This window comes from Haematobia irritans, chromosome 3 (genome assembly GCF_050003625.1).
Source record: "Haematobia irritans isolate KBUSLIRL chromosome 3, ASM5000362v1, whole genome shotgun sequence".
Classification (NCBI taxonomy): domain Eukaryota; kingdom Metazoa; phylum Arthropoda; class Insecta; order Diptera; family Muscidae; genus Haematobia; species Haematobia irritans.
The window spans coordinates 105,936,615-105,948,582 of record NC_134399.1 but is presented as its reverse complement, the minus strand read 5'-3'; the positions used below and the strand labels follow the sequence as shown (position 1 = coordinate 105,948,582).

Below are 11,968 nucleotides of genomic sequence, written 5' to 3'. Positions count from 1 at the left end.
CCAAATATTTTATGAGTCTCGAAAAACTTGCAAAATATCAGCCAAGTCGGTTCAGATTTAGATATAGCTCCCATATATAGCTTTCGCCCGATTTACACTCATTTGCCCACAGAGGCCAATTTTTATCTCTGATTTAGTTGAAATGTTGCACAGGGAGTCGAATTAGCATTGTAGCTATGCGTGCCAAATTTGCTTGAAATCGGTTCAGATTTAGATATAGCTCCCATATATAGCTTTCGCCCGATTTACACTCATATGACCACAGAGACCAATTTTTTGCTCCGATTTAGTTGAAATTTTGCACAGGGAGTAGAATTAGCATTGTAGTTATGCGTGCCAAATTTGGTTGAAATCGGTTCAGATTTAGATATAGCTCCCATATATAGTTTTCGCCGATTAACACTCATATGACCACAGAGGCCAATTTTTAATTCCGATTTAGTTGACATTTTGCACAGGGAGTAGAATTAGCATTGTTGCTATGCGTGCCAAATTTGGTTGAAATCGGTTCTGATTTAGATATAGCTCCCATATATAGCTTTCGCCCGATTTACACTCATATGACCACAGAGGCCAATTTTTAACTCCGATTTAGTTGAAATTTTGCACAGGGAGTAGAATTAGCATTGTAGCTATGCGTGCCAAATTTGGTTGACATTGGTTCAGATTTAGATATAGCTCCCATTTATATGTTTTTCTGATTTCGACAAAAATGGTCAAAATACCAACATTTTCCTTGTAAAATCACCACTGCTTAGTCGAAAAGTTGTAAAAATGACTGTAATTTTCCTAAACTTCTAATATATGTATTGTATCGAGCGATAAATCATAAATAAACTTTTGCAAAATTTCCTTAAAATTGCTTCAGATTTAAATGTTTCCCATGTTTTTTTTTACTAAAATTGTGTTCCACCCTAGTGCATTAGCCAACTTGAATTTTGAGTCTATAGATTTTGTAGAAGTATATCAAATTCTATCCAGATCGAGTGACATTTAAATGTATGTATTGGGGACAAAACCTTTATATATAGCCCCCAACACATTTGACGGATGTGATATGGTATCGAATATTTAGATCTACAAAGTGGTGCAGGGTATAATATAGTCGGCCCCGCCCGACTTTAGACTTTCCTTACTTGTTTTTGTTTAAGTTTATTTCTGTACAAAATTTTGGGAAAATTTTATTTCTGTACAAAATTTTGGGAAAATTTTATTTCTATCGAAATTTTTGTCAACATTTTATTTCTATAGAAAATTTTGACAAAATTTTATTCCTATAGAAAATTTTGTCAAAATTTTATTTCTATAGAAAATTTTGTCAAAATTTTATTTCTATAGAAAATTTAGTCAACATTTTATTTCTATAGAAAATTTTGTCAAAATTTTATTTCTATAGAAAATTTTGTCAAATTGTTATTTCTATAGTAAATGTTGTCAAAATTTTATTTCTGTAGAAAATTTTGTCAAAATTTTATTTCTATAGAAAGTTTTGTCAAAATTTTATTTCTGTACAAAATTTTGGGAAAATTTTATTTCCATTGAAAATACTGTTAAACTGTTATTTCTATAGAAAATTTGTCAAAATTTTATTTCTATAGAAAATTTTGTCACAATTTTACTTCAATAGAAAATGTCCTCTAAATTTGATTTCTATAAAAAATGTTTTGAAAATGTTATTTCTGTAGAAAAATTTATTAAAATTCATTCATTTCTGTAGAAAATGTTGTCAAAATTTCATTTCTATAGGAAATTTTGTCAAAATTTAATTTCTTTAGGAAATTTTATCAAAATTACAGTTCTATAGAAAATTTAGCCAAAATTTTGTCAATATTTTATTTCTACAGAAAATTTGTCAAACTTTTATTTCTATAGATAATTATTTCTATATAAAATGATTACAAAATTTTCTTCCTATAATTACAATTTTTTTTTTTAAGTTTGTTTCTGTACAAAATTTTGGAAAAAAAATTATTTATATAGAAAATACTGTTAAAATCTTATTTCTATAGAAATTTTTGGTTTCTATAAAAATTTTGTCAAAATTTTATTTCTATAAAAAATGTCACAATTTTACTTCTATAGCAAATGTCTTCAAATTTTGATTTCTATAGAAAATTTTGACAAAATTTTATTTCTGTAGAAAATTTTGTCAAAACGTTATTTCTGTAGAAAAATTTATTAAAATTTTAGTTCATTAAAAAATGTTGTCAATATTTCATTTCTGTAGAAAATTTTGTCAAAATTTAATTTCTATAGAAAATTTTGTCAAAATTTCATTTCTTTAGGAAATTTTGTAAAAATTACAGTTGTATAGAAATCTTGGCCAAAATTTTGCAAATATTTTCTTTTTCTATAGAAAATTTGTCAATCGTTTATTTCTATAGATAGTTATTTCTATATAAAATAATTACACAATTTTCTTCCTATAATTACAAAATTTTCTTACGACATATTTTTTTGTTTAAGTTTATTTCTGTACAAAATTTTGGGAAAATTTTATTTCTATAGAAATTTTTGTCAAAATTTTATTTCTATAGAAAATTTTGTCAAAATTTTATTTCTATAAAAAATTTTGTCACAATTTTACTTCTATAGCAAATGTCGTAAAATTTTGTCAAAACGTTATTTCTGTAGAAAAATGTATTAAAATTTTAGTTCATCAAAAATTTTGTCAATATTTCATTTCTGTAGAAAATTTGTCAAAATTTAATTTCTATACAAAATTTTGTCAAATTCATTTCTTTAGGAAATTTTGTCAAAATTACAGTTCTATAGAAAATTTAGCGAAAATTTGGTCAATATTTTATTTCTATAGAAAATTTTTCAAACTTTTATTTCTATAGATAGTTATTTCTATATGAAATAATTGCAAAATTTTCTTCCTATAATTACAAAATTTTCTTCCCATTTCTTATTTCTATATGAAATAATTGCAAAATTTTCTCCTATAATTACAAAATTTTCTTCCACATAAATTTTTTGTAAGTTTGTTCTGTACAAAATTTTGTCAAAATTTTATTTCTATAAAAATTTTTGTCACAATTTTACTTCTATAGAAAATTTGATTTTTGTAGAAAATTTTGACGCAATTTGATTTCTATAGAAAATTTTGACAAATTTTATTTCTGTAGAAAAATTTATTAAAATTTTGTTCATCAAAAAATTTTGTCAATATTTCATTTCTGTAGAAAAATTTTGTCACAATTTCATTTCTATAGAAAATTTTGTCAAATTTCATTTCTTTAGGAAATTTTGTCAAAATTTCATTTCTTTAGGAAATTTTGTCAAAAGTACAGTTCTATAGAAAATTTAGCCAAAATTTTGCCAATATTTTATTTCTATAGAAATTTGTCAAACTTTTATTTCTATAGATAGTTATTTCTATATAAAATAATTACAAAATTTACTGCTATAATTACAAAATTTTCTTCCCACATAATGTTTTTTAAGTTTGTTTCTGTACAAAATTTTGGGAAAATTTTATTTCTATAGAAATTTTTGTCAAAATTTTATTTCTACAGAAAATTTTGTCAAAATTTTATTTCTATAAAAAATGTCGTCAAAATTTGATTTCTATAGAAAATTTTGACAAAATTTGATTTCTATAGAAAATTTTGACAAAATTTTATTGCTGTAGAAAAATTTATAAAAATTTTAGTTCATTAAAAAATTTTGTCAATATTTTATTTCTGTAGAAAAAATTTTGTCACAATTTCATTTCTATAGAAAATGTTGTCAAATTTCATTTCTTAGGAAATTTTGTCAAAATTACATTTCTATAGAAAATTTAGCCAATATTTTATTTTTATAGAAAATTTGCAAACTTTTATTTCTATAGATAGTTATATCTATATAAAATAATTACAACATTTTCTTCCTATAATTTTAAAATTTTCTTCCGACATATTTTTTTTAAGTTTATTTCTGTACAAAATTTTGGGAAAATTTTAATTCCATAGAAAATACTGTTCAAATTTTATTTCTATCGAAATTTTTGTCAAAATTTTATTTCTACAGAAAATTTTTTCAAAATTTCATTTCTATAGAAAATTTTGAAAAAAATACCGATTTGATCGAACCAAAATGGTAACCCCTGACATTTAGGTTAATTTTTTTGAGAAAATATAGATAATTTTATTTCAACATTGTAAATGTCATATTTTCGATTTTTTAAACATTGTATTCTTTTATATTTCAGACAAATCCGATAAAGACTACTGCGTTCAGATCTTACGGTCATTGGCTACGAATAAAATCTGATGTCTCGTAATCGCAACTATCCAATTACGGTAAGTCATAATTCCGCAGCATATGGTATTTCGAAATTAAAAAAATCAAAAAGTTTCTATACCATTCCGAGATCACAAAATTAAATACCTACACAGAGAATACAGATTGGTTGCAGCAAATGATAGTGGGGATTGCAAAATATAAACATAGCAAGAAGATTGACACAACTGATAAATAATTTTTATGTAGAATTTTCTTAACTTAATAACCGATAAAGAACCAATCTTGAAGCAAGTCGAAGAACTTTAATTCCATTATCAAAAAATCAGACAAGGAATAATTTGAAATAAATGATATCGTCTACAGATAGTCTCAGAGTTAACCACAGAAATATTTACATCATATGAACTGTAATTTCCATGTCCACTGTTCGATTTTTTCAATTTAAGTTGACTAGATTTAAAAAAAAAAAAAAAATATATATATATATATATATATATATATATATATATATATATATATATATATATATATATATATATATATATATATATATATATATATATATATATATATATATATATATATATATATATATATATATATATATATATATATATATATATATATATATATATATATATATATATATATATATATATATATATATATATATATATATATGTATATATATCAAAAGTTGATTTTTCAAATTTGAAGATTATAAAATAATGACTTAGATTAGCCATAGGTCGAAATTCGACTTTTGTATCCCTAGCACAAACAAAGTTACAAATCATACCTCGTTACAGATTTACATTTGTTGGACACAGTTATTACATAGTCTGCTTAATTTATTTTATATACAACAAAAATCGTACATCACTAAGTTTTTGTTTTTTTTTAAAGCCACTTATAGACTTAGTCTATTTTTAAATGATCTTAGTTTAGGTACACTTACTAAATATTAATTTAGAAATCATAGTAATAGGTAGCTTACTCTATACACTTACATACAAAAAACAAAAAATCAAACAGAATTGGAAAACAAAGAAGAAAATGGAAATTTACTAAACTTCCACCTTATCTTCGTTGATAATATCCATCACAACAAAATGTTGAGGCTGTTCGCTGCAACGCCTCAGTGGGCCAACATTCGTTGATGTAACCGTCAAGCCATCAATGTTGCCCACACTGTGACGTGCCACAGAGCTACTACCACCAATACTGCTCAAAGCGTACGATGTACTTCCAGTACTTGTTGTTGCTGTTGTAGTTTTGCTACGACTACTTAGGCTGGTGCTAGCATATGTTCCACCACCACCACCACCATCACCATTACCACCAACTCCCCCACCAGAGCCTCGTACTGCAATTTCTGTAATGCTGCTGCAGTAACTGGAATGCCGTCTCCGTCGATGCCAACTTTTGCGAAACGGCATTAGGAGAAACCTTTACTAGAGGACAGTCTCATTAGTGTTGGTGCATGTACGTGGTCCATTGACAATCGAGTAACGTGACGAATTTTCCTTTTTGCCCATCATACGACCCAAGAATATGGTCTTAAATGTTTCTCGGAACTGTCGTGACATGCCACAATAAATGCCGAAATTAATGGGATAGCTGACGACAAGAGCAAAATTAGTGGCCGTCACAAACACATTGGCAATACTGTAGTCCAGAAATTGGTAGGCCAACGAGGAGACTATGTGCATTACCGTCACAACGGCAATGGGTATCTCCACAGCGAGAAACACCGATACGACTACAATCAACATCAGGGTAGTGCAATTACTTTCCCGCAACTTCTTACATTCTTTCTTGCGGTTTTCACTCACTAGCAGCTTTCTTCTCTCCTGGGCTTTACGCATGGCCGTAAATAGGAGAATATTGAGGGTGACCAACATAACACAGGGTAGTAGATTCACAAAGAACACTCGAAAGATGAAGAACATGGAGAAATAGAGATCTTCACCGATTACCTCTTGGACCCAAGGTGCGGTTTCTATATGGCATACCTCGACCATTTCCCCATTCCATTCGATTGTCAGTGTTTCAAAGGTGCGATCAATCATTCGAGTGCTTTGATGTAGAAATGCTGCAATGGCTATGTAAAGAGTGCAACGTTTTACTCTGGGTATTGTACACCAAGTCCTTGCCATGGGGGCATGGCATACGTAAATGTATCTGCAAAGAAAGACATTAGAGGCAGAGTCACATTAGGATATTATAGAAAAAAAAAATATACAAACAAAATATTAGACATAATAATAATAAAACTTGAGGAGAAACTATTCAAAAGTTATACAACTCAAACACAAATAGTTATTATAAATCTTAAATCTGATGTAATCTCCGTCTGTAGAACCGACGTTTTATATATTTTCAAGTAACCTACTGTTACGAAGAGTTTGAAAGGAAACTCGTCCCGAACAAGAAGATAAAGAACTTGTGTTATTAAGAACTTGTGTTATTATACCCTCCATCATGGGATGGGGGTATATAAACTTTGTCATTCCGTTTGTAACACATCGAAATATTGCTCTAAGACCCCATAAAGTATATATATATATATATATATATATATAATATATATATATATATATATATATATATATATATATATATATATATATATATATATATATATATATATATATATATATATATATATATATATATATATATATATATATATATATATATATATATATATATATATATATATATATATATATATAAATATATATAAATATATATATATATATATATATATATATATATATATATATATATATATATATATATAATATATATATATATATATATATATATATATATATATATTTATATATATATATATATATATATATATATATATATAAATATATATATATATATATATATATATATATATATATATATATATATATATATATATATATATATATTTATATATATATATATATATATATATATATATATATATATATATATATATATATATATATATATATATATATATATATATAAATATATATTAATATATATAAATATATATATATATATATATATATATATATATATATATATATATATATATATATATATATATATATATATATATATATATATATATATATATATATTCTGGGTCGTGGTGAAATTCTGAGTCGATCTAAGCATGTCCGTCCGTCCGTCTGTTGAAATCACGCTAACTTCGAACGAAACAAGCTATCGACTTGAAACTTGTCACAAGTAGTTGTTATCGATGTAGGTCGGATGGTATTGAAAATGGGCCATATCGGTCCACTTTTACGTATAGCCCCCATATAATGGGACCCTCAGATTTGGCTTGTGGAGCCTCTAACAGAAGCATATTTCATCCGATCCGGCTGAAATTTGGTACATGGTGTTGGTATATGGTCTCTAACAACAATGCAAAAATTGGTCCACATCGGTCCATAATTATATTTAGCCTCATATAAAACGATCCCCAGATTAGGCTTGCGGAGCCTAAAAGAGAAGCAAATTTCAGCCGGATCGGATGAAATTTGTTTCTCTTTTACATGGTATTGGTATATGGTATCTAACAACCATGCATAAATTGGTCCACATCGGTCCATAATTATATATAGCCCCCATATAAACCGATCCCCAGACTTGGCTTGCGGAGCCTCAAAGAGAAGAAAATTTCATCCGATCCGGCTGAAATTTGGTACATGATGTTGGTATGTGGTCTCTAACAACCATGCAAAAATTGGTCCATATCGGTCCTTAATTATATATAGCCCCCATATAAACCGATCCCCAGATTTGGCTTGCGGAGCGTCAAAGAGAAGCAAATTTCATCCGCTTCTCTAGAGGCTCCGCAAGCGATACAGATATTTGGCTTTCGGAGCCTCTAAGAGAAGCAAATTTCATCCGCTCCGGTTGAAATTTGGAACATGGTGTTAGTATATGGTCTCTAACAACCGTGCCAGAATTGGTCCATATCGGTCCATAATTATATATAGCCCCCATACAAACCGATCCCCAGATTTGGCTTGCGGAGCCTCAAAGAGAAGCAAATTTCAGCCGGATCGGATGAAATTTGCTTCTCTTTTACATGGTGTTGGTATATGGTCTCTAACAACCATGCAAAAATTGGTCCACATCGGTCCATAATTATATATAGCCCCCATATAGACCGATCCTCAGATTTGGCTTGTGGAGCGTCAAAGAGAAGCAAATTTCATCCGCTTCTCTAGAGGCTCCTCAAGCGATACAGATATTTGGCTTTCGGAGCCTGTAACAGAAGCATATTTCATCCGATCCGGCTGAAATTTGGTACGTGGTGTTGGTATATGGTCTCTAACAACCATGCAAAAATTGGTCCACATCGGTCCATAATTATATATAGCCCCATATAAACCAATCCCCAGATTAGGCTTGCGGAGCCTAAAAGAGAAGCAAATTTCATCCGATCCGGCTGAAATTTGGTACATGGTATTGGTATATGGTCTCTAACAACCATGCATAAATTGGTCCACATCAATCCATAATTATATATAGCCCCCATATAAACCGATCCCCAGACTTGGCTTGCGGAGCCTCAAAGAGAAGAAAATTTCATCCGATCCGGCTGAAATTTGGTACATGATGTTGGTATATGGTCTCTAACAACCATGCAAAAATTGGTCCATATCGGTCCTTAATTATATATAGCCCCCATATAAACCGATCCCCCGATTTGGCTTGTGGAGCCTTTAAGAGAAGCATATTTCATCCGATCCGGCTGAAATTTGGTACATGGTGTTGGTATATGGTCTCTAACAATCATGCAAAAATTTGTTTACATCGGTCCATAATTATATATAACCCCCACATAAACCGATCCCCAGATTTGGCTTGCGGAGCCTCAAAGAGAAGCAAATTTCATCCGATCCGGCTGAAATATGGTACATGATGTTGGTATATGGTCTCTAACAACCATGCAAAAATTGGTCCATATCGGTTCATAATTATATATAGCCCCCATATAAACCGATCCCCAGATTTGGCTTGCGAAGTCTCCAAGAGAAGCAAATTTCATCCAAGCCGGTTGTAATTTGGAACATGGTGTTAGTATATGATCTTTAACAACCGTGCCAGAATTGGTCCATATCGGTAAATAATTATATATAGCCCCCATATAAAACGTTCTCCAGATTTGACCTCCGGAGCCTCTTGGAGAAGCAAAATTCATCCGATCCGGTTCAAATTAGGAACGTGGTGTTAGTATATGGTCGCTAACAACCATACCAAAATTGGTCCAATCACACAAAAATTGGTCCATATCGGTTCATTATCATGGTTGCCACTAGAGCCAAAAATAATCTACCAAAATTTTATTTCTATAGAAAATTTTGTCAAAATTTTATTTCTATAGAAAATTTTGTCAAGATTTTATTTCTAGAGAAAATTTTGTTAAAATTTTATTCGGTTCATAATAAAATTTTCATCATTTTCAAAATTTTATATCTATAGAAAATTTTGTCAAAATTTTATTTCTATAGAAAATTTTGTCAAAATTTTATTTCTATAGAAAATTTTGTTCAAATTTTATTCGGTTCATAATCATGGTTGCGACTCGAGCCACAAATAATCTACCAAGATTTTATTTCTATAGAAAATTTTGTCAAAAGTTTATTTCTATAGAAAATTTTGTCAAAAATTTATTTCTATAGAAAATTTTGTTAAAATTTTATTTCGGTAGAAATGTTTGTCAAAATTTTCTTTCTATGGAATATTTAGTCAAAATTTTTATTTCTATAGAAAATTTTGTGTAAATTTTATTTCTATAGAAAATTTTGTTAAAATTTTATTTCAGTAGAAAATTTTGTCACAATTTTGTGTCTACTTTGTCAAACTGAATTATATACGTATTGGATCGATCTTTTTTGATTTAATATATACCACGTATGGACTTACATACAATTTAGAAGATGATGTTAGGAGGTTTTAAGATACCTTGCCATCGGCAAGCGTTACCGCAACTTAAGTAATTCGATTGTGGATGGCAGTGTTTAGAAGAAGTTTCTACGCAATCCATGATGGAGGGTACATAAGCTTCGGCCTGGCCGAACTTACGGCCGTATATACTTGTTTTATATTTTATCTTTCAGTTTAAATATCTTGCTCTATTTCGAAACCCAAACTGATGTATCTTAGATTAATGCAAAACTAAGTTAATGCAAACTAACAAAAACAAGTACATACAGCAGTAAGTTCGGCCGGGCCGAATCTTAAATACCCATCATCATGAATAAAATATAATAGTTTCATTTGAAAATTTCAGGGGGGTTTGATGACAGATATTTTCCCAAACAGATCAGTTCAACCATTACGCTTCCCGAAGATAAATGTAAAAATTTTACCTATGAAGACTAGATCAGTTTCTGAATTCCATTGTTATACCCTCAACCACATAGTGGTCAGGGTATAATAAGTTTGATCTGCCAAAAAATGTGCCTACCAGAAATATTGATTTAAAACCCCATAAAATATATACCGATCGACTCAAAATCACCTCCTCAGTCGATCTGGCGCTTGGTGTCCGTCCGTCTGTCCATGTATTTGTTGTTCACAGGATTCCGGTCGCAAGTATTAACCGAATTTGAGGAAATTTGGTACGGGGAGTTTTTTGGGCACAAGGACGAACGCTAATTGGAATTTGGAAGAAATCGGATCAAATTTAGATATAGCTCCCATATTGTATTGTATCCCATATTGGTTAAATTGTAAAACCACACCTAAACGCCAAGTTTTTTTTTCCGAATTTTATTTGACATTTCTCTATTTCAGACTTACTCAATTTGAACCATGGAGAGATACACAATCCAACAATGTGTTAAAGTTATCCAGACTTATTATGAAAATGGGCGTTCAAATCAAAATCCATATCGTGCACTTCGTGATTTTTTTGGTCAATTTGATCGTCCAAATGTGCGTACAATCGCAAAAATCGTGGAAAAATTCGAGCAAACCGGGTCTGTAGAAGATGTGAGAACACCAGTGCATGCTCGTACAGCTCGTACTGCAGAAAATATTGCTGCTGTTCGCGATAGTGTGGTTGAAGAGAGCCGTCCACCTCAACTCGTCGTCGTGCCCAACAATTGCACCTCTCACGCTCGTCGTCGATGAACATTATGCATAAAGACTTGCATTTACACGCTTACAAGGTGCAATTGGCTCAAGAACTAAAGCCTCTTGACCATTCCAAACGTCCTGAATGGGCAGAATGGTTCCAAGAAATGGCAACAGTGGATGATCAATTTTCGAAGAAAATCATCTTCAGTGATGAGGCACATTTTCACCTCAGTGGATTCGTCAATAAACAGAATTGCCGCATTTAGGCGAATGAGATTCCAAGAGTGATTGTCGAAAAACCAATGCACCCACAAAGAGTGACTGTTTGGTGCGGTTTATGGGCTGGCGGCATCATCGGGCCGTATTTTTTCCAAAATGAGGCCGGTCAGGCAGTTACTGGTGCTCGCTATCGTGAGATAATAACGAACTTTTTATGGTCCAAATTGGAAGATATGGATGTGGACGATATGTGGTTTCAGCAGGACGGTGCCACTTGCCACACAGCTAACGAAACAATGGCTCTTTTACGCAACAAATTCAATGGCCGTGTTATCTCACGTAATGGCGATGTCAATTGGCCGCCAAGATCATGTGATTTGACACCGTTGGACTTTTTTCTTTGGGGTTA

At 30.2% G+C, this 11,968-nt stretch overlaps 1 protein-coding gene across 1 annotated transcript; it reads right to left on the bottom strand.

Annotated features, from left to right (window-relative positions):
- Nucleotides 1-5,687: 5,687 nt before the first annotated feature.
- LOC142231122 (sex peptide receptor-like) lies at nt 5,688-11,398 on the bottom strand. The gene is made up of 2 exons (XM_075301742.1): nt 11,289-11,398; nt 5,688-6,417 (listed from the first exon to the last, which is right to left on the bottom strand). Exons 1-2 carry the CDS (start codon nt 11,396-11,398, stop codon nt 5,688-5,690), a joined length of 840 nt encoding a protein of 279 aa, XP_075157857.1.
- Nucleotides 11,399-11,968: the final 570 nt, after the last annotated feature.

Bases quoted from the DNA above. Each gene is read 5' to 3' on its own strand.
- LOC142231122 (XM_075301742.1), bottom strand. From the start codon at position 11,398: ATGTTCATCGACGACGAGCGTGAGAGGTGCAATTGTTGGGCACGACGA. The intron at 6,418-11,288 runs GTACGAGCTGTA...CTTTCTTTGCAG, and splicing joins CAGCAGCAATATTTTCTGCA to ATACATTTACGTATGCCATG.